Source organism: Lutjanus erythropterus, chromosome 1 (assembly GCF_056507025.1).
Source record: "Lutjanus erythropterus isolate fLutEry1 chromosome 1, fLutEry1.hap2, whole genome shotgun sequence".
Classification (NCBI taxonomy): domain Eukaryota; kingdom Metazoa; phylum Chordata; class Actinopteri; order Lutjaniformes; family Lutjanidae; genus Lutjanus; species Lutjanus erythropterus.
In genome coordinates this window covers 33,977,758-34,001,710 of record NC_139317.1, presented here as the reverse complement: position 1 = coordinate 34,001,710, position 23,953 = coordinate 33,977,758, and the positions used below count along the sequence as shown (strand labels likewise).

At 38.0% G+C, this 23,953-nt stretch overlaps 1 protein-coding gene across 1 annotated transcript in view; it reads right to left on the bottom strand.

Annotated features, from left to right (window-relative positions):
- Nucleotides 1-23,031, bottom strand: part of LOC146333182 (protein mono-ADP-ribosyltransferase PARP6) — a 29,796-nt gene extending 6,765 nt beyond the window's left edge. The window contains exons 1-20 of the mRNA XM_084720513.1: nt 22,746-23,031; nt 20,835-20,992; nt 20,212-20,324; nt 16,959-17,053; nt 16,538-16,598; nt 16,244-16,334; nt 16,016-16,082; nt 15,596-15,745; nt 12,363-12,513; nt 11,810-11,941; nt 11,366-11,461; nt 10,693-10,785; nt 9,522-9,647; nt 9,170-9,235; nt 8,732-8,799; nt 7,705-7,753; nt 7,433-7,545; nt 5,243-5,315; nt 1,735-1,804; nt 169-248 (exon numbers count right to left, since the gene is read on the bottom strand). Of these exons, the coding sequence (XP_084576639.1) occupies nt 169-248; nt 1,735-1,804; nt 5,243-5,315; nt 7,433-7,545; nt 7,705-7,753; nt 8,732-8,799; nt 9,170-9,235; nt 9,522-9,647; nt 10,693-10,785; nt 11,366-11,461; nt 11,810-11,941; nt 12,363-12,513; nt 15,596-15,745; nt 16,016-16,082; nt 16,244-16,334; nt 16,538-16,598; nt 16,959-17,053; nt 20,212-20,324; nt 20,835-20,853 (1,713 nt within the window). The 5' untranslated portion in view covers nt 20,854-20,992; nt 22,746-23,031. The remainder of the gene's footprint in view (nt 1-168; nt 249-1,734; nt 1,805-5,242; nt 5,316-7,432; nt 7,546-7,704; nt 7,754-8,731; nt 8,800-9,169; nt 9,236-9,521; nt 9,648-10,692; nt 10,786-11,365; nt 11,462-11,809; nt 11,942-12,362; nt 12,514-15,595; nt 15,746-16,015; nt 16,083-16,243; nt 16,335-16,537; nt 16,599-16,958; nt 17,054-20,211; nt 20,325-20,834; nt 20,993-22,745) is intronic.
- Nucleotides 23,032-23,953: the final 922 nt, after the last annotated feature.

The window sequence follows — 23,953 nt, the reverse complement described above, 5'->3', positions numbered from 1 at the left end:
GAGAAACAGACCAACGTCATCTTTCAAGGCTTCTAATCCCTCCTTCATTTGTCTCCTTCCATTTAGAAACACATCTTGTGTATAATCAGAATCTGGGCTCACATGATACAGTATTTCCTTTATTTTAAAAACTCAGTACATGCGAGGCAGTAACATGTCTCCCCTCACCTGTGGTATGGTGTTCATTCGGTTGTAGCGCTGCACCAGTTCATCTTTGGTGGGCATGCGGTGCTGTCCTTTCCCCATTCCTGCAAGAAGCAGCACACAGAGAACAAACAACCCTGAGTCACAACGACCTTACCTCGACTCACTCAAGCTGTGAAAAACCTTCCTCAAGTGCTCTTGAACTACTTGTACAGAGAAATTATTACCCACAGTGCCAACCTTCACATGAAGGTTATTGCTCAAAATTGCTGCTTAATATTTCAATATGAAATGCAACATTCAGTACTGAGACAAAAAGGTGACACAGCAAGTATAGCTGTTATCATTTTTATTATCAAAAGTTGATACTTAAGATATTACCGTTAGTTCTGATAGTCTGTGCCATTTATCCGTTTTGATTGAGCAAGGGCAGATGAAGGCAAATCAACTAAATAGCAGCAACTGTTGCATTTTTATGCAGTCTTTATCTTAGAATAATGAATTTCACACTTATCCTTAAAACTGGTTAGTCATTACTTTGGGGCCTGTTGATAGTGCTAGCAGGTGGGCCCCATGGCAACCTGCTGACTTCCTGACGACATAACCATCAACAAAACCAGACTACTAAACTAGGCCCTTAAAACAAACCTCTGAAATCATGTTTCAGTGGAAGTATACAATTGAAAGTAAGTAAGGTAAGCATTTAAAGGCATAGTTGGGATTATGTAGGACTGCATGAGGTACTTATGGATAGTCAGTGTATTAACTACAGTAGATGCTGGTCGGCACGCCCCTAGACAGGTGAAGCAGAGAGGGGCACCAGAAGTTAGGCGATGTACTGCTGTGGAGAGGGTAAGCAACAACAGGCATTTTAGCCAAAGGTCCACCTTAAAAATAAATCAGTATAAGATATATTTAGAATATTTTCAATAACACATGCAAAGTGAGAGATCAAGGCAGTGAAAAAACGAGCAATTTCTGTATCTGTCTGTTTGACAGCAAACAAAAAAGGTGAAAATGTTCTAAAAATAGCAAGCCCTTTTTTAAGTGGATAAAATACCCTTTGTTGCTGACACTTCCACAGCAGTTGATTGCTTTGCTTCTGTGCTGGTACTCTCTGCTTCTCCACACTGGTGGTGTGCCAAAGTATTGTAGATAATACACTAACTACCAATAGGTACCTAATACAACCCTATACCAAATAATCCAAACTACCCCTTAAAAATTTTGTTTGAATGCCTCAACACCTCCTCCTAAAAATATGACAACAATATAAAAAGCCAACAACGGACAAAGTAACACACAAAGATCCACTGACAGCCCCATTGTACACAGCCACAACATAATGTATGGTATGGGAGGCAGCACATAAGCTCAGAGAAAAGGCCCAGGGCCTAGCACCCAAAATGGACACACAACACAGAGCACGACAACAGGATAGAATGGACAGCTCCCATATGTGAAAATGAAGTGTTCCACAATGATACTCAGGCCATGTTACAAACACAGAGCATACTCGGTTAACATGGTGATTAAAAAAAAGAAAAAGGGTAAACGGTGGCTGGTGGGGGAGGAATGAGTCGTTCCTACCTGAGTATCCAAAAGATATGCTGGAGATGGGGCTCAGATAGATGCCCTTTCCATATGCTGCCCCATGCAGCTTGGGTTTGAAAAGAGCAGGAAGGAAGGTACGGTCACTGAGCAGTTGCACAGGACAACCTCACATACACAAACACGGATGTACTCACACATACAGTGCAATACATACCAGCCCTATTGCCTTTAAATCACAGGAAAGAATGTATATGTCTGTGTTTTATATGTTTCTGTGACAGTTTACCTGGCAAACTCCACCAACCAAGCAAACTAAATACACACACACACACACACACACACACACACACACACACACACACACAAACACACACACGAAAATCCAAAGATGGTGAATGGCAAAGAGCCAAAGAAGGAAAAGACAGTTTTATTATTCCAGAGATGTGAAACGCATGTAACTCACACCTTTAAGGAGATATTTCAGATTATTTTAAATGAGGATGTATGAGATACTTAGTGATAATCAGTGTATTACATATAATAGATGGAAGTTGACAACCCAACAGTTTGGAGAAGCAGATAAGGGCACTGGCAAGGAACCTAAGAACTTTACTGTTGTGGACAGGGTCATCAACAAAATATATTTGAGCCACTTAAAAAACGTTCCAGTTAAACAAAAAAAAAAAAAAACAATATCAGTTTAAGTGTATCCTATATTTAGAATATTGTCATTGCTTTACTTTGTCATCAGATTGCCTTTTCCAACTGGAAACTGCTGTTATAGAAGCCAAATATTTCTCTTTCCAAACCAACCAGACTTCATGGGTGAAATCAGTAATTTTTACCTCACACAACACAGGAATTGCTGGTCTACCATTGCCTTGATCTTATTTGTGTTATTCTGTGACTTCAGTATTTTAAAAGAATACTTTAGATTCACTGATGTCACACATTTACACAAGCAAATAGCTGATTGAGGCAGCAGTAGAACCTGTAAACTACCCTGTAACCTTAACAGTGTTCTGTGAGTTAAAATGACTGATTTCATCTATGGAGTTTGGTTGGTGTGTAGAGAGACATATGTAGTTTGTATAACAGCACTTTACCATCAGAAAATGCTGTCTAAAAGCAAAGTAAGGTGGTGAAAATATCCTAAATATGGTGTGCACTTAAATTTATATAGATTTTTTTCAGGTGGACCTTTTTTAAGTGGCTGAAATACTCTTTAATGCTGAACGTGTCCACAGCAGTTCATTGCTTAGCTTTTGTGCTGATGCCCCATTCCTGCTTCTTCAAACTGGGGGCCTGCTGACCTCCATCTATTTTAGCTGCTACACTGACTATTGATAAGTACCTCATACCATTGCACCTCAAATAATCCAAACCCTTTAAACTGCCAACATATTTTCTCCTTAAAACATAATGTAGCAGCGCGACAATGTGATGCTCTTAAATTTTAGGTAGAAAATGTTTGGGTATTCAAACAATCCTGACATGAGAAATGAGACCATGCATGCTGGCAAGTATGAGGATAATGATAATGATGATGAGCCTCCAAGAAATGTCCAGGATGAAGATAAACAAAAGGACCAAAGGTATAAGATGGACAAGTGGTCATAAGCCACAGGAGGAACAAAGTGTGACTTGAGAGTCTAAGGAATGAAGTGTGAGGACATTGAGGTCAGGACGTGGAAGAAATCAAAAGGAACAATAAGACGAGAGGTTTGGTGTGATGGCTAGAGCTGGAGGCAGACTCAGTCCTCCTCCTCCTCCTCCTGTGAAACACAATGACAGAGGAAGGAGGGGTGTCAATGCTCAAGGTGAAAAGGAGAGGAGAGCGGGAGAGGAGGCAGACGAGCACTGAGGCGAGATCAAAGATGGAGAGTTCAAAAAGTTGGAGAACAAAGAAGGCATAAATGAAACACATCAGCATGATAGAGCAATCACGGCTGGCATGAAAGTTTCAAAGATCCTTGAGATTTCACATTTAATTGTCTTTAATCCTTTCTCAGGACATGCCGGTGTATCTCCAAGCAGTCATTATCGGCCGTATTGTGCAAATGAGCCAATTCGGCGTTCTCTAGTGCTCACTTCTTCTTTTCTTATTTTATTATATATTTATCTTCCGCAGACTTGGGTCACACAGTGCAACACCAACCTTGGCAGAACAATATCAAGATGCAGATGGATGCAAACCCGAGTACAACCGGAATACATTTAGAAGACAAGTGTCTGGTTCTGCCTTGAAATGATCCTTACATTCCTGATTTTGCTCTACTGCAGTGGTTCCCAACCTTTTTTCTTGAGGGATGCCTCTATCATTAAGTAAACTGATGACCCCTGACTACGTGACATATTTTATGGATATTTCATATTATATTCAATGCATAGCAATAACAGTAAAGAACAGCTAATAAACTGAAAGATTAACCCAAATAGTGAGAGCAATAACTGCAGGAAGTTTGTGTAAAATGAGTGAGTTTCTATATTTTAAGATCTTATTTTCTATCTGTCAGTATCATGTATTTTTTAAAATCACAAATATTTTAAGGAGAAATACTCCAGAAAAAGTTGGGAACCAGTGTTCTAAAAGATAATTCATGATTTTTTACAGCTCATAAACAGATACAGTCTTGTTATGTGAATGGCATTAATTTTTTTTTGCTGCTAGCTGTAGGGTTGTTGTCAGAGAAGCCGATATTTCAACTTAGCATGTTTCCTGAATCTCTGATGACATATCGTGGTCATTTTATGATTCAGTACAGTAGATATATTACATATTTCTGCTTTATTGAGTTTTTTTGTACAAATTCAGTGTCTTGGGCTCCTTAGGTTTTTTTTAACTGTGTACTTTCTGAATGCAGGGAATTAATCCTGAGACATAGGCCTACTGTATATTTTTAAAAATCTTTTCTTACATCCCTTAAAATCAAGACGCGGTGACCCCCTGCTAAGCTTTGGCAATCCCTAGTGAGGGTCGGGACCTCAGGTTGAGAATCAATGGTCTACTGTACCCATTTGGTATCATCTACGTTTAAAACTACCGAAATGATTTGAGGCTACTACTTGACCCAGGTCTGAATAGATAATGAGTGTTGACAGTTACTGACCTTTTATGGAAGCCCTCCTTAATCACCCACAGGAAGTCTATACTCACTACCACGGACCTTGTCATTGCATCCTTCAGCGTCACACCTAACCTACGCAGTGCTCTAGATGGTTAACCCCAACAGGGCACACAGGCAGCCTCCTGACATCACAGCTGACACCACAGCCCCCTCCCTTTGTCCTGCAACAGGAAGAGACATGCTGTCCGCTGCTGCCGGCAGAGCAAGAGGCAAAAAGCGGCCGACATTGGCAAGGAAAATCTCCCAGTGTGCCCCGCTCGCTAAAATGCCAATTGCAAAGCTGACGAAAGGGAAGCTGGCATCCATTAACTGCAAAAATGAATCAGCCGGACAGCGAGCCTGCTCTGTCTGAGAGCAGGTTTACTGTCCGAGAGGAGATGCATCGTAAATTCCAGCCAACTGCCAGGATTACGTACCTGCAGTTTGGTATAAGAGGCATTGACTAGTCCATTTCTCAGAACAGAGTGCCAGTTCTCTATATGGGAACCACTAGAGCAAGTGTAGAGAGAAGAAGAGATGAGAAAGAGAGAGATAAAACAAAGTGCTACGTGAATATAAACGGAGTGGATCTCAGTGTGCAGCCACTGGCGTGTAGTGGCCACATCCATGCTGTTCAAGAAAGGGTAACATTTTATATTAGGGTGCCTGTAATAAGTGTTTGTTATCAGGTAATAAGGCCCTGGTTTAGCAATAACATAAGTATGTTAGTTAAAATCAATAAAGGTGTTTGTAATATTATCATAACCAATTATGAGAAAATCATAAAGCTTTGATTAACGTTTTGAAGCAGTCTATAAACTGTGTTAATACATTTCTTACAGGCGCTTATAAAAGTCTTATACTTTAATATTAAGTAATAATAAGTTATATAACGTAATTAAAACATATTAATGTTAATTAGCAACCTATAAGGGCTTTATTATCTATTAACTACTATTTATTACAAGCACCTTAATACAAAGGTGTTACACAAGGATTAAAAGATGGACATTTAGTATTTATTATTTTTCATTACTAGATTTGAAAGTGTCATGAATTATTACTGTAAAAAGAAAACTGTCAAAAATTGAGCTTAAAAGATTTCTGCTTATTTTGTAAATAAGCAATAAAGGATTAAAATCCAACTGTTAACGTGTGTTATATTCTGATGTATGCTATTATAGTGCCAAGTAATTGCCAGAGGATTGTAGCTAAAAACTGTAGCTCATGCAAATTGCTTACTTCTACACAGAGAGAAGAAGTAAACTAACTGGTGTTACCTATTATTGTCACTTAAAATTTTTAATATATATATTATTATTATTGTTCCTCCACATTTTTAGTGTCTTTTATAAATGGCAACTGAAAATGCAGTGGTAAACATTTTGGCTGCACTGTCTGCCTGCTCCAAAAGCCATGAAAAAGCCTACTTGTGTGATCAATATAGTTTTAGAAATTCTCAATATTAAAAACAGAATAGAGGCAATAGTCTGGAAGCAAATATTTTTCCATACTCTTTTTACCTTTTTCCATACTTAACCAGACCTGGAAATCTGGAACCTTGTGTATTTTGTAAAAGCTAAAATTACAAATGCATGAGAACAGAAGATTCAAGCTCTCTTCTACCAACAACAAAAGAGCTACTGTAGTCATCCATCATTTATTTATAGAGTTTGTGCGAGGATATTTTGGGACATTCTGTTATATCATCATAGTTATCCAAATTTGTATCGTTTAATACTAAAAAAAGTATCAAATGATGAAGATAAAAGCTGACAATCGATCAGTGCTGCCAGTTCTGGATGGGTTGTTTGAATACATCTCCCAGTGCAAGTGTCTGGACTGCCTTAAAATAAAACACAACAGGCACAGCAATGTCACGAGTGTTGTTATTTTTAACTTGTCTTGAAGCCATATGAAACCTAATAAATGAACTGGGAAAAGTTTTTAATTTATGGACTCCCTTGTCATTAAACCTACTCTGAACATGTATTTATCTTTTGTATGTTGCTATTTATATTAATAAAAAATGATGGCAGCCAAGCTGACATACAATTTTGGCGTTTCCTGTTGAGAATGATTAAATTTGTAGTATTAACCAACACAAAGAGAGACTGTTAGCGCTGGTCATGAGGTGGTTGTACCCTGCATGTGCCCAGATGGGCCATGTGTATCTAAAATATTCAACAAAGCCCCATCTGCTACAGTACAAATCTCTATCTCGCAGACAGTGTTGGCTCCATGAGCTGGCTTAGCGAGGTGGCTTCTCTGTCCAAGAGGATGGCCACTGCTCTGTGCTGTTGTTTGTTATGATTCCATAAAAATCTGCTAGAGTGGTTCCTCCATCCGCAACATAATGACCAGGTGTTACACTGAGACGTGTTCGTGTTTGACAGAGTGTACCACTGTAATGCTAAATTATGCATGCATTTTAGTGACTATGCTTGATTTAAGATCAATTATTTACAGTAAGTGATTTCTCATATTATATTTGCCCAGCAGCCACAAGCTTAGGAAAATAATACCTACTAATTATTTTCTGATATTTTATAATAACAACCTGAATGGTTTGAAGCTGTCTTGTATGACTGCTGGGTCAGCTAATGAGAGGAACAGAGGAGACTCACTGGAAGGCGAAGGTGCTGCCGTATAGCTTCTTGGCAGTGCGAAAACGAGCCTCCTTGGCCGGGGGGCTGCTGAGCAGTAGGAACTGGTGGGAGGTGTGCATGAATTTCAGTTGCTATCACAAAGAGATCATAAAGGGACAAGTGAGAGCAAGAGAGAGACAGACAGAAAGACAGAGAGAGAATGAGAATGAACCATCAAATTACATTATGAAGCATTGAGAAACTAATTTGATAGAGGATACTTGAGGGGATGTCATGCTGTTTTTTCCTACCCTACTCAGAGGCAGCTTGACGATATGAGACCTGTTACTGGAAATAATCCTGTGGAAAGACAGACAGAGGATAAAAAAAAAATAAATAAAATAATGTGCAACAGAATTTAAATTATCCATCATTGTGCTACCACCATAGAGTTCTGCAGAGATTACATTTTTTTGTAGGCCAACAAGGAATTTAGCATCAGTCTGGTTCCCTCCACAGAGCAGAAAATAAACTCTGGGGCAAACAGAAGTTTCTGATATTTGTTACTTGATACTTGTTATGAAACACGTTTCGTTCAGCAAGATAAATGAACAAACACAACATTTATGAAGTGTAAATGCAATCACCAGAAGTAAATAGCTAATAGGCTTTAAATGACTAGTGACTAGTGTTCAGCGTGATGACATTTAATGACCTTAACAAATATTACATGTCCTCGCCAATTTTGCGTTTGCGTTTGTTAGCAAATGCCTTTTTGAACACACGTAAAAGCTTCTAAATTAATGGAGTGGGGGATTTCCTGACACATTTTATGTTGTAGTACAAAACATGAAAATCTCTTAAGCCTGTGTTAACCACAGACCTTATCTCACCAGACCAAAACCCCATTCAAAACATTGAGCTCTCCTGCTCACAGAGCTCTACCTGCAGTGCCTACATGTACCAGGATGCACTGTAATGCAAGCTTCTGACACCCAAGCCTTCACTGACATGCATCATCACCCTAGCCTATGGATATCACTTTGTTGGACAGTATATAGTATAAGGTGCCAAAAACAGTCATCTAGCATGCACCCTGGCTACCCACAGGCGGAGAGTAGAAATCCAAGCTGAAATAACCTGTAGTTCTTTCTCAAATCCAGCGACACTGCTGATGCTGGAACGACAACAGGTTTTGCAGCTGGAGAACCCTTTTTCTGTCAGTGTAGCACACACTGAGGAATTTAATGGTCCAATTGACTACATTTACCATCAATACTGATTAGACATCCACATTAAAAGCACAGAATCTTCCCTTTACAGATCCTCTCTACTCACCACTGCAGCAAGGGATGAGCCAGAGGGTCAAGTTTGTCCATCTGTTTCTTGATCTCTAGATATGAGCCCTGGAAAAAACCACACAAGCATGTGTTGTTTTCAGTTTGTTTGTTTTTTTCACAGATTTTTCTTTCCAAAGAGCAAGCGTTTAGGTAAAGACTTCCGTTGCATGTTTTATACTACAGATGCTGTCAGCCACAGTGGGTAAACAAACAACAGAAAGAAGAGTGGAGAAGCATGGATAAGATAAACTAACCAGCAACCACCATCACTTTGATAAACAAAGACCCCACCCATGCAACTTTAAAACCAAAGTCATATGGTGGACAAAACTAAAGTAAACTTTAAATTACATCATAAACACGATACATTAGACCTAATTGTAGCTTTGATCCACTGTGGCCCTTCCCTCCTCTCCCTCCCATCTCCCGCTTGTACCTGGGTCATTTCCCGAATGGACATGACGCTGTCCAATGCTTTCTGCAGTCTCTCATAATTCTTCTTCTGTGTTCATCGGTTGAGCCAAACATCCATTGTATGCAATGAGAGAGGGAACAACATACAGGTATCTAAAATCACTTGTAGAGGTAATATAATACTTATTGCAATATACTTCAGAGATACAAACAATAATTTAACATCATAAGAACTTCATGCATTTAGTTTGTGAATAACTATAATATTTTTTGTTCTGTCAGCAGGTGCATTTCATAAGTGGATGTGTCAACTTTGAATGACATATGTGTTTTGATTAAGCAGTTAACCCGATTGCAGCACTGAGGATGCTGACCTTTGGGTTGAAGGCCAGAGTCTTGGGGTCATTGGGGTCAACAACTGATGGGTAAGGCTCAAAGATGATGCTCTTACGGGGAGACTCGAGAGCAGCTCGACACATAGCCACAAGCAGGTCCACCACCTGAGGAAAGTAGGATATTATACTTATATTTTACGACTTTATCTCACACACTCATCAACTAATTTTCAGCGTCATATGACAGAATAATCTGTCTCAGTTCCAATAATGTGTATAAACTACAAATGATCAGAAATGAACATTGTCACATCTCCCTCTCCAGTCCAGCGTGTCCGAGGTTGGGAGGGTTAATTTAAAAATGTATTCAAATACAATTACTAAATACCTGTTAAAAATGTAGTCAGTCACCTAGTCCATGTATCACAATATTGAAGTAATCTAACTTGATTCATTTTACTTAATTTTACTTTTGGATTACCTCAATACCAAATATGATGAAATTGTTTAGCCTAATATGTTTTATGTTTGTTGTTAGATTTATTTTCAAGCTATTCCTTCCTTTGTAATGTATGAATGCATGTTTAGATTGATAGTGGTAAATATTTGCATTTAAATGTACTTTGTTAAGCATGCTATGCACATTACTCACTCAAGCTTCAAGCAAACTCATTCTGGGGTGTGTTTTTTTAGACACACACCATCCTGGCCAACCTCCTGGTTCCACTTCTCTGATTTAAAGTCAAAATAATGTTGAAATTTCCACCCAGTGAAAGTATCTTTTCACTAGCAGCCATGATAATCAGTTGTCAACTGTAAGATTAGCTATGGCTTCAGTTGAGATCAGAGTGATGTTGTGACACTCGTCAAGTGTTATAATGTGTACATACTGTGCATGTTAGTATATAATTCTTTATTTTAAAATGTATTTTAAAAAATGTAATCCTGTCAATAATCCCCATTTTTACTAAATGCATCTGAAATCTGACTATATTTTATTTTCTGTATCTGTTCCTGTAACTGTAATGGGATACAGTTACCTTTTTTTTGTGTCCTATTACTTGTAATCTGTTGCTCCCGCAGCCTGATTGTGTCTATGTTAGATGCTTCTGAACTCCATAGGGATTTTTTTTGGAAACAGGAATAAGTCATTGCAGGAAATAATTCAAATTATCTGTATTATATCATGTACTATCGGTTGTGTTTTCACCTCTGCTCCAGTGGCCACTTCCTCTGCAGCTCCAGACATCACACCCAGAGTGTAGAAGGAGAACACACACAGCTCCCTGGTGCACACAGCTGGCTGTATAAACACACAGATAAAGAGGGATGAAAATACGCTTATTTTAATTTGTCCTACATATCTACAAAAAGTATACAAGTACAAGTACAAGTTATTATAGTTAACTAAAACAAAGCTAAACGCTAAAACTAGGTGTGAAGAAATATTTAATTTCAACCAAAATAAAAATTAGATCTAGATTTAGAAAAAATGAAAACTAACTTAAACTATATTATGTACTTACACTAAGCAAAATACTGAAATTAATAAAAATAAACTAAAACTGAGCATTATTAAACAATAAAAAAGGAATCTGAAATTAGCAAAACCACTCTGGAAACTAACTGAAATGAAACAGAACTGAAAACAAAAAATGAAATTAAAAAAGCAAAACAAATGAAAATACAAAACTATAATAACTCTGGTACACTCGTGCACACACACATACCGATGCATAAATCATCTTGCTCCCTCATAACTACTACTGTGTAAAATCCATTAACAGGCTTATAGTACTGATATATAGAGAAAACATCATGACTTGTGTTTATAGCGTCCTTTTTCAATAAATGTATAATTTCATTTTCTTGTCTCCTGATACCTTCAGCATGGATCCATTCTGAAAGACGTGCTGTTCGTCACACACCACGCAGTATTCGTTGAGCGTGGGGATCCTCTGCTCTGAGTACTTCATTATCTGGCAGGAGAAAAGCACAGTGGTGTTCCCAGTTATCACTCCCACACGAGGCTCTGCCATATAAAGAAACTAGTTTGGCAGCAGCAAAAAAAAACTACAAATTTGTGCCGCAATCATGGCTGGTTTACCCTGTTATGAGGTTCTTACACAACAATGGACAATTCCCAGACTAAACAGCTAATGCTATACGGCCTTCACATCTGAACAGATTATATGTGGGCTTTTATTGTTGCTTACATCCAAACAGTACAGATTGTTCGTCATGTTTCTGGACTGCAGAGAGGACTCTCTAAGGACAGGTTGTGTAAGTGCCCCGTTAAATATTCTCATATTTCCTTGAGATCTAACCTGCACTAAGAAGCCATACTCCAAGGTAGGGATGTTCTTGCAGTGGCCGCCCGCCTGGGATGAGAAAAACAATTCAATCAGCTGCCTCGTGGTAATCTGCGCAGGGGCCCTGGCCGCCGGGACAGCCACAGTCTGATGAGTCAAGTGAAGACAAAGCATTATGGGAAACGGCGCAGCAGCCATGTTACGGTAGGGGTAAGGAAAGGCTCAGGTGGGAACAGTGCAGGTGGCGGGTGACTGAGAAGAGGGTCAGAGTGGATCACAGAGGATTAAAACAGAAAAGAACAATACAAAGTGCCTTAAAAACAGTATTCACCAACAACATTTTGTACTGTAAGTTTCTGCATCTGCACTGTTACAAGTTAATATGAGGAGTCTAAAGTTTATAGCCTCAGAGATGTGACAGAGACACATGTGAGCGAAACATATCAAGACTAATAAGTGGGAGGATGGGAGCAATTTTGCTGATTCCACATCAGAATTTAAAATGAAAGGTATTTGACTCCATATGTGAGACATGCTAAAATGCTGATTAATCCAGACTGGCACTGACCTGGCTATTTGGTGGATAGCTGAAGAGTTCCCCTTTCGGGTTCTTCATGGTACATGAGATAGAGCGGTTCATCAGGCGGGTCACTCTCAGCTCAGGGACGCTCAGCTTCCCTTTTAAAACTGTGTCTTGGATCAGAGGAAAACTTGGAGACCTGGAAAAAAGCAAGACAAGAAATTCATGTGCATCACTTCATCAGAAGTTTGTTTCTCTAATGAGAAGATGCTAATGTTGTTATATGTACATTTTTTTCAGCAGATACTGATGATCACCTGCTTATCATGGCTGATATTGACAAGATAACTAATAATTTCACATTTCACATTTTTTATTTAGACAGAACTTTATATAACCTGCACTTTATGCACATCTGAGGGTAAGAAAGGCTAATTTTGGGCTCACTCTACCGGAGTTTTAAAATTCTAGCTGATTTTAAAATCTGGTTGCGACAAACATCTCAAACATGCACACACTACAAGAACTGAAAATAATGGCACATGACACGCTGCAGGATATTATCAAAATAATCTCTGGGTCGTGCCAGAGAGAGCACAATCTCACATGATCTCATACATGATCTCGCATTATATCATGGGAAATTTGATCTAGTGTGATCTCATGGGGAAGCAGATGTAAACAATGGCAACGGACGTAGCTGAACAATGCTTAATGTTTAGCAGTGAGACAAAAATAAAGCAGAAGTTAAATGATTGTGGATGAGAAAAATATTTGGGGAGATGCGGTCAACATGGCTTGTCTATTCTTCAGCGAGAACTGGAGGTGAGATTTTAACTGTCAGTTATATCTGTCAACAGTAGTATGCAAGCTACAAAGTTTACTATTGTTTGGCAACACCTCTTTTGCTTCCGTGCTGATGTAATCATCCTGATTTTAACATGTAAATATTAAACATGATTGAAAATTGTCAGACCAAATCTAACTGATGTCAATATTAAATAAAATCAAAAAACAGTTCTGACTCTTAAAATGTTCATTCATTTTGTTCTAGGAAATTCTTCAAAAAACGTCACAAATGTACTTTGGCTTTTATAGAGAATTGTGTCCAAGAATTCAGATTGAATTCTAGTATATAATAATCACAAATCATTATAGCTGATGTTTATCAGCCATAATTTCATTAATGGAGTAATAACAAATGATAGAAATTTGCCATTATCAGCCCTTGTATTTATTGTGCATCTGTACCCAAATCAGGAATTATTTTTTTATTTTGTTATTTGTTAAGACTTCAATTTGTCTACATGGTCAGTACCTGGGCAATTTTATAGTAACTTGGGTTAAAAAAAACACACTGTCACACTGCACTTACAGTTTTATTCTAGCACAGACAACTGAAATCTGTTTGGGCAGCAGCTCAAGTCACTAACTGTTAATACACAAGAACCAGTGTTCACTTCCACCATCACTCCAAGTACATTATCCATGTACACTCCTGACATGAGACTCCTGTCAAGTCGTGAGAATGTCAAGACAGCCCAGTAGTTAGTGAAGCTGACCTCCATCGAGGGGGCCGGGACTCAATCCCTGTGCACCCATAACTGTCAAAGCATCCTGGAGAAAGACAGAGGCCAAGAAGAGTGCTTCCCCCCCTCAGGGAAATTGGTTGAGTGTGTCAGATTTTGAATTTTAGTCAATCTGCAGTCTGCTGTGTCAGAGCTTCCTTTCCCTCCTGCCTGTCTTCTTTGCTACCGTTCTTCTTTCGCAGACAAACCTTCGCAAAGTATGTCCATCACTAACTTTACAGCTCGCAGTCTGTCGACCAGACAGATAACATTTTACCCTGATTCCTCAGAAATCTATGGAAGAGTATTAGGGCCAGGTATGAGGAAAAAAATTAGTTCTTTTAATTTGCATTTTGAGAATAAAGTCAAAATGTCGAAAAAAGGAGTATTAATGCCAGCAATAAGAAAAAAGACAAAAGATTTTGTTTTTTTGCACTATTATCCCTCAATGTGGCTCTAATACGTGTGAGTAAAATGTATGGACTTTCTTATGCACCTTTTTGATCAAACATCACAAAGTGCTTCACAAAAGAATGAATAAAGACAAAAGGTAGGCCTTAAATTGAGACACAATATAGAAATAATAAAAAAAAAATAGACCCACTATAGACATAATTTCTAGTGAAACAGAATATTTTGTGGTCAAGTCATCTCTAGAATGAGGTGTTAAGAACTTTGTTTTTTTAACTGAATAATACAGTTTACGTGTACTAACATAATGTGAAATTGCACACCTCTATATTATTTATTCTTTATAATTAAAAGTCCATCTAAATGAAATCATCAACCAAGTAGAAATGCTTCAAGTTAAGCTTTATGTTATTTTTCATATGACAAAGGAAGAAAACAGAATTTGCCCTTTTTAGTATTTCAACAAAATGCTTCCAATTGTTTTCTGTACTTGAGGAAAATTAATCTGTGCTCTTCTCCTTGAGTATTTGCAGACACTTGGAGTCAGTGAAGTGTTTAAAAATAAAAGAATAAACTAATAAACTAATAATAATAATGATGATGTACTGGCGCTGGAGAATCAATCAACTATCTTTTCCCAGAATCACTTACCCCACCTTTAATTGTTTATCCAGTACTTATAACTATCAATTTCCACCATTTATCTATGACTTTTTCCTAACAATTTTAACCAGTTAACTACTGCTTAAAGCTATTTATTTCCAGCATGTATCTGTTACTTTTAGCTATTTCAGCTGTTTATCCACTTTCAAATATCATCATACTGCAGATGTTGTGCCAACATAATAATAAAATAGCTCAATTGTTTTCTGTACTTGAGGTAATTAATCTGTGCTCATCTCCTCGAGTGATTGCAGACACTTAGAATCACAATTACCGATGAAACTGTTTTTTTAGACATCAGCATCTAAACCAAGCTTCACAATCACAGTATAAAAGGTGAGCTCCATTTCTGAAAACTACAGAAGTATTGATTTTGCAGTTTTAAAAAAAATCTGCTTTAGCATTGGCCAAGGTGCCAACATCTTGCATCCCTTGTGTCAAAATATGACAGAATATACAAACATGCACATTTGTTCATTTAAAATGTTTTAAGGAATGGCTTACAGCTTACATTTAGCCTGGATTTACCAGGCTAACAGCCTAAAATGTGCAGCAGCATACTGTATATAAAACAAAGGCATGGCTGTGTAGATGCCTTGAAAGAGATACACAATGTTTGTGAGTCAGAGAGAGACCTACTTGGGTATGGGGGAGAAGATGCTGAGCCCGGCGCGGAACTTCTTGATGGTTCCTCCGGCTTTGAACCAGCTGTGCCTCTTCTCCTGCTGGGCCTTGAGGAACTCATTACTGAGGTGCTTCCACTGCTGTGAGGTGAACGTGCTCAGGATCCTGCCACGGTACAAAGGAGGAGAGACGAGCAAGCAGAAAGAACATTTTGGTGCGCGTTATTACTTTGTCTGAGTGCAATCAAATGTTTGTGCCTCACACATCTATTTTGTAAGTGTGTTGCATTTAAATTGAAAAATTAATCATCTGTGATTTGTATTTCTGATGTTGCACATTTGGTTATGTAAAACGTTTTAAAAGAAATTGAGGGTCACATTATGAAAGCTCCAATGCGCAACTTCCATATAAAACATTATTTGTGACATGACTTACTTTTTGAGCTGCAGGCCCAGGCTGAAGCCTTCTTTGTTGGATGGTTGGAACACCTCCACTGATGGCTCTGAGTAAAGATGACTAACATTATTACACACACACACACATTTTCTTTCACTCTCCCTCTTGTATTGCACATATTGTACTCACCTCCCACGCTCAGTGAGTGGCACAAATACCTAAAGTCCCTCCCAGAAAACCAACATCCACACTGACACCTTTACTCACCAGGTCCGTCGAGGTACTGAGAAAGAGAAAAGCGCAGTCTCAGAATAATGGGCTCTGTTCTGATAACTTTCCAAGCTGTCGCAACCTCCTCCTGAGTCAGACACACACACGTACACACATACACACAAATATACAGCGTTAGCATCCTAATTAGGGCCATTTCTCATTACATAAATAAATTATGAGCACACGATGCATTATAAATGATGTGTTACTTTGCAAAATGTCAACGTTGGAATAGTAATGGGCAAAGATGGAGGAGGTGTGTGCGAAGAGAGAGGATTGTTGACTCACATCTAAGAAACCGATGTTAATATGAAGATCGATGTCCACGTCATCAATGGTTCCATACTCCCTGTTCAGAGACACAACAGCAGATACAGTTCATTTATCACAAGTAATGGGATGCATTACACTCCAACCCTTTCAACTGATTATTCCTTGAGGGAGAAAAATAAGGGTTATTTTTTCCCGCTTTGCCAGACAGTGTCTGGTTAAAATTAGTACATAATATATTTAAATTGTGCTTCTGCACAGCATGCTGCAAATTAAGAAGTGCAAGTAGACTGAATCATACCACCACTTGGTTATTTTGTTTGTTTCAAAATTTTTCAGAATAGGTCTCAAAATGTGTGTGTGTGTGTGTGTGTGTGTGTGTGTGTGTGTGTGTGTGTGTGTGTGTGTGTGTGTGTGTGTGTGTGTGTGTGTGTTGTACCTAACAGAGACAGCACTGTCAGTATAGATGTCTTTTACTGCCTCAATATCTGCATCCAGTTGAGGGTGGCGGTACAGGTCAGCAGCACAGCTCCCCTGTAACAGGTAGTACATGAACACCAGTTGCAATTACATCACAGGAAATGGCACAGAACGGTGGTTCACAACCTTTTTTGTCTGCTGTACCTCCCGCACGCCTGTCAGATGAATTCAAGTAACTGTTGATGATACAACCTGTCATGAATAATTTGAATTTTAAAAGTCTTTTGAATTGGTTCTTATTTAACACAATTAATTAATTAAAGTTAATATTGATATATTGATGTTTGCACACAATCGAACTGTCAGTGTTTAGATCGATTTGGCCACGTTTGTGTTCATATTACAACAGTTAAAAGTTTCAATCATTCATCAAAACTTTTAGTTAACTATTTCAGTTCTGTTAGTTTTACATATACATTTCTACCACTTATCTATGATTTTAACTATTACAACATTTAGCTATTATTAATAAGTTATTTATTTCAAGCATTTCTCTATTAATTTTTAGCTACTTCAGCCATCTATCCATTACTTTAAGCTAACTATTCCAACTGTTTATTACTTTCAGCTTCATCAATCATTCCTCCAGTGCTCTTAGCTCACTGTTGTACTATTTCTCCATTACTTTTAGCTATCGATTTCCATTTATCTTAACTTTTAGCTATTCCAACCTTTAACTGTTACCTTAAGCTATTTATTTCAAGCATTTATCATTTGATTTTAGCTATTTCAATTGTTAATCCATTACTTTTAGCTAAACACTTCAATCAGTTAACAGTTGCTTTTGGCCATTTACTTCAATCACTCATTACTTTAAGCTATTTCAATTTTTTATCCATTACTTTTAGTTATTTATTACAAAAATGTATTAATAAAATCAAATCATTTGAACTCTTAATTCATTATTTTAGCTATCTATTTCAACCATATATCTATTACTTTCAGCTATCTGTTTAGACGTCTCTCGTACTTGTTTTTAACACTCTCAACAGGCTTCTTTCACAGCAGCCATATTGACATGAAATAGCAGGGTAAACACAGGTGTTACCAATTATATTAATTAACGTCCCGTTTCATTAAGTGTAGCAGAACCAAATCAGTTAAGCTACTTGATCTTTTACCTCTTCAGCACATACTACCAACCAGCTTCTCGTGATATGCACACAATGAAATTACATCCCAGTAGAAAAATATCAGAACTTGGCTTTAAGCATTTACAAAATCCAGTTCAACATGGTTTGTTCCATTTAGTCAGCCTTTCTTAGCTCTGATTAAACCTCAAACATGTCTGATAAAGCAGAAGGAACAAAATATTTTGTTCAGGAAATCATTTGTAAATTAACAGAACTGAAGGCAATGGCAGTCATCTTTTGTTTGGAGTATTTTTCAGTGATGATTTTACATCTTGTCATTTTTTATGTTCAGTGGTGAACTCAGCACACTTGGTATCCTCCAGTAATAGCATTACCAAGTATTAATAATAATAATAATTGACCTAAGTTTGTCACATGTGTTCTTGGTGTCTAGACTTGAAGTCTGACTCTCATCTCCTCAGCTTTGAGTGAGTAGAACAGATCCCTCACTTTCATCCTTATCTTCACTATGCTGCTTTCATGTTCTCTGACTGCATAGAAATGAGCTTTAAGTCCCAGACTGGATTTACATTTCAATCACAAGTCTTGGGAGATAACAGTAAAAAAAGGATGAGTAACAGATTAAGATCTTATATGGGAGTGAAGCATTGAACTTTACGAGATGAGATGATACATGAAATGGCAGCCATGGAAATGGATTTGACAGTGCTACTAGGAATTGATACTTTACATTGCATTGAGTGATAGTATTAAACTTGTACTGAACTTGAGTGGTAAATGTCATGTTTGCTATTGTCAGTTTGCAAATAATCATATTTGAGACCAAGCCCCTTTCATTTGAACAGAATATCCTGCTTCACATGAATTTAAATGTTTGCCTGCTAGCAACGAGGCATTTGGATAGAAATGTCAGTCAGCTGGTCCATCTGTTCTGCACGACCAGAGCAAAATATCTCTACAAACATTCACCACATTGCCATGACATTTGGTCTGAATATTCATAATACCCAAAAGAATGATTCCAAATGACCCCTGACTTATTGTCTGGCGCCACCATCGGGGCAAAAGTTCCCCTAGACCAACATTTAGGTTGATGACAATGTCCTGAAAACAAGTGGCAGACTTTCTATGAAACCTGCAGTGGTTATTCATGGTTTAATGGTCAAATTATTACCTTTTTGTTTGTTTGTTTTTTTGTTTGTTCGTGTGTTTGTCGCTGACAACACATTACAGCCACAGACTTATTTTTTCTTGGCAGACACATCCTACCAGAAGCTCTTTGCTGGGAACTAAAATTATTTTTTTTTTTAACTAATTTTAAACAGCTAGTTTGAGATTACTGTAAGATAATAACAATGCTGCATCAGTATTGAAAACAAAACTGTAGTATTATGAAATACCAGATTAAACATATAGACTGAGTTGCATCAAAAAGATACATTTAATCTAAGATTAGTTCTAATCAGAGTTTAGAAGAGCTCTGGTGCACAATCTCAATTTAGTAAATCCAAGTTTACTGATGTAAACAGAAATCATTATAATTTATATAGTTTAATCAATATAGAGTAAATATATATCAACAATTAATCAATAAATTTTTTTAAAATGCTGGTGGAACCTATTAAAAGTATAAAAGAGGCTACCTTGTATAGTCCTTCCTAGCTAGCTAAAAAGTAAAAATAAATTAAAAAAAAAAAAAAAGATACTTAAAAAGTTAACTAAATGTAATATTGTCTGCAAGCTAACTAAAATGTTAATTAGCCCAGTTAGCTTACTCATAATGGCTCGGCAGAGAAGCTCCATTTGTCCTCCTTTGACACATCATAAAACCCAGTTGGGTTGAGTCTGTCCCTTCACTTTATTTAAGGAACATCATTATTTCTCTCAATCCATCTTGAAAAGGCAGCCATTTTAAAAGTTAAACCACCTCAGGTGTAAGTTTAAAGTTAATACTGGATTACATTTTATATTGGAGTTTAAAGTTTGGTACAATTAAACTGAATCTAGGCTTAGAGTAAAACCTAAAATGAGATTTAAAGAGAGTTTTAAAATTAATCTTTTGTTGAAGCAACATAATTTAAAGTTAAACCATGACCTGATCAGGTCTAACTGCTGTACCTGAATGCCATATAGGAACTGTTCCGACTCGTTCTCGCCGTCCGACTCCTCGTCTGTCCAACACTGGCCTTTGATGTCCTGTGGGCCCACACATTGTGAAAAGGCCATTATAGCTGGAGTGGAAAGAAAACACAAGCTCTTTCTATCATCCTTTCATCTCACATCCTTTCTCACATCTCTCTATTTAGCCTCCCGTTCAGGGGCTTCAAAACATTGCTTTATATAGCAACTCAAAGAGAGAGACGGAGAAGCATTATTTATTTCAAAAAGACAGGATATTCTCTGAATTCAAACCTCAAAAGAATACTCAACTGACAATTAAAAGGGATGAGTTCATAAAATGATACATCTTTTTTAAAAATAAAAATAGCCATGTCTCTTGTCATTTCTAGCAAAGTCGGTGGCCTGTGGGCCTTGTTACATAAAACTACAGTCTTTAACTTATTTAATGTCCTTAGATGAAGATAATACAACATTTTATGAAAAGTCTACACTTCTGTGAGTAGCCACAACAGTGTAATTTAATTTAATTTAATATCTTTTAAATTTTAAACAAAACCAGAAGTGAATGACAAAGGTAATAGCATGCAGGGATTACACCAATAGGATCCGTGCTGTCTTACCATTGGGTCTGCTGTTCATAGGGCTCACTCAGACAGGTTTAGGCCTTTGAATACTGCCAACCATTGCAGCCTATTTCCTGGTGGAAGGAATGACAACAGAAAACCGGAGAGCTCTGACCGACCGCCTCTCCCTCTTGCACTCTTTGGGGCCGCGAAACCTTGGAGAGACAGAAATTAAAATTCAGTGACGGAAGAAAAAGAAATAAAACAAAGAGGCCATCTCCAGTGATGCCATGCTTTGTAAATGGTGCCCTCCTCCTCTTTTCTTTAAATGGTCTGCACTTCACCTTGCCATGTATCCTAGCAACAGCCATCTCTGCCTCCTTTCAGAGTGGCATTAATCACTGTGGAGAGAATGTGTGGGAGATATGTGCTGTACGTTCAGTACCCTGAATGTCTCTTCTTTTTTCTTTTGTTTTGTTTTGTTTTTTCCAGGAACTTCATCTATTAATATCGAAGCAGCAAAGGTTGGTTTACCTTTATAGACGCACACTGAAAACAGCGTATCTGCTGATGTCAGTGCATTGTTCGACTGACGTGTTTGATTTCTTTTTTGTCTGGCAAACAAATGGAAGGAAATCTTTAAAATGTCATGTAATTTCCCGGGTTAGCAGAAGGAGAGCAGATTATTCTGGCCACAGGGTGTCTTCCCAAGAATTTAACCACATAAAATAATGGCTGCCTAAAAAGGAATAGTTAGAGCTGTTATGATGACAAACAATCTTGGATTTTAGATGGTCTGGATTAGACATTAATCGATAAATTGTCAACTATTTTTTTTTTTTTTTTTTACTCCTCTGACTGTAAACTGATTATTTTTGTTTTGTGGATAAAACGAGACATTTGAGGATGTCATCCTGGCCTTTGGGAATCACGGATCAACATTTTTCACCATTTTCTGGTATTTATAGACTAAACACCTAATTGATAAATCAAAAAAAATACTCAACAGATTAATTGACAATGAAAGCAATAATTAGTTGCATTAGTTGTCTATTCTTGATTGAGAGTTAAATTATGACAAAATCGGAAGAATAACTGAAAGGCTAAACAACATCACAGATATAGCAGAGGCAGCTACGGTACACTGCATTTCAAAGCGACCCATCACATTTTGTGTCAGACATGTAAACAATTTGCACAATGTCCTTTTAAGAAGACTTAAAGCTGCAGCCGCAGAATTGCAGCATCAGAATACAAATTAAAATTTACAGTCTGGTGCACATCCAACCAAAATAGTACAAGAATTTCTAATATTTATTGGGACTGAGTCCTGAGGCAAGACAAAGACTGGATGGAAACATAGCTACTTGGCACTAGAGGACCTTTACAAAACCATCAAGCATGAAGGCATCTATGCTATATGTAGGTCAATATAATTAAATGAACACCAGTGATTCCTGTCTTCTTTGTTTGCTGCACTAACACAGGACCCTGAGCTTGTCTCTGCTTTAGATTGGGCCATTATCTACATGTCTACACAGACTAATGACTATAGTGTGTTTTTCTCTTCTTGATTATGGATGGGTTCGTCCTTTTATCACGCTCCTTTCTTGTCTCAGACATCCTTCCCAACATCAGCTGCACCCAAATTAAAAACAGCTCCCCCATCATCTTCCACTCCAGCTCCTCTCCTCCTTTTCTTTATGTGCCTGCTGCCCTGCCATGTCCTCAACCCTGCTAGCATCTACACCCGTCTAACCCCTGCTCCCCGCCATTCCCACAGCCTCCATCATGTCACATACCAATAGTCGCCGACGAACTGACCCCCCCTTCAACCCCCTACATCCACCACCACCGTCCCCTTTCCGCCTTCTGATAATATTCAACACAAACACAGATGCAGTCAGGCGGATTTTCCCCTCCCCCCACAATCGCTCTGCACCCCTACCCCATCCATCTAACACTTACCTCCACAGAGGATGGAGACTCGGATGCTGTCCTTGCCTCAGCTGCTCTCCCTCTTAAAGGGCACACCTGCTCTTCTCTCTCGGTGGCTGTTTTCCACTGAAACGATAGTTGACAATAAGCCCATTAAAATGAGATATTAGAGAAACCAGAGACAAAATCCCACAATTCTGCAGCGCCCGTCTCTCTGTGTCTGTGGTATGTGTGTGTGTCTGCGAGCAATCCAGCTGGTGTGTGTTAGTCTGTGTGTTTATCTATTGCAGATCTCTGCTCCTACTGCTGTCTTATATTTTGCCTGACAACACTGAGGGGTCTGAGCATGCTCAGAGTGAGGCAAGTCAGTCATGTGACCTGCAGCTGACTGCACTGCTGCTGAGAAATAAAAGGAAAAATGGAGGAAAATGGCTCTGCTTGTGTATATGCGTCTGCCTCTGTGTTTGCGTGCTGTGTGTGCCGTTGCATTAATCAGTGTCTATTAATGTGCAGTCATGCTTTGGAGGCAGCTGCTGGTTGATATTTAACTATTTTCATGTCTTAATTTTTCAAAAAGAAAAAGAGAAAGCACAAATATGCTTAATACTACACTTAACTTGCACTGCACGCTGTATAAATGCAGCTATGAAAAGGCTTGATTGATCTAATATTCAAATTATAAGACAATAGTCATAGTTATATTTTATTAACATATTAAAAAATAATATAACATTACAAAAACATGTCACATCTGCTGTGTCTATGATCCACTGTCACTGTGTGCATGTGTGAGACAATGGCCATTAGGCTTTTGAGCTAATCAGTGTTTACCCTAATTATCTCAAGGTATCTATTTAAGAACTGACCTAAAGAATGGACAGATTAATGAACAGGTGTTATGCCAACTGTCTGCTCACTGCCTGGCTGCAGCCAGGAGAGGAAGAGAAATGAAGATCCCCAAACTTTTATTTTATACACAGTGAGGTAAACACTAACCCTGATGACACAATAAAAACATGGGGCAGAAGTCTGACATTATGCCGTATTTGTTAACCACTGATATACAGTCTGCTACTTCCTATATATGAAAAGGTGTTTCCAGTTTAAATGTAGAGTTCACTATAGTAGTTGTATAGAACAATCCTACACTTCAAGTGTAAATTTCCTTTATTGTACAGCAACACTGTATTATATATACTATACTACAGTATGCTATAGTGGTATCAATACTACAGTTA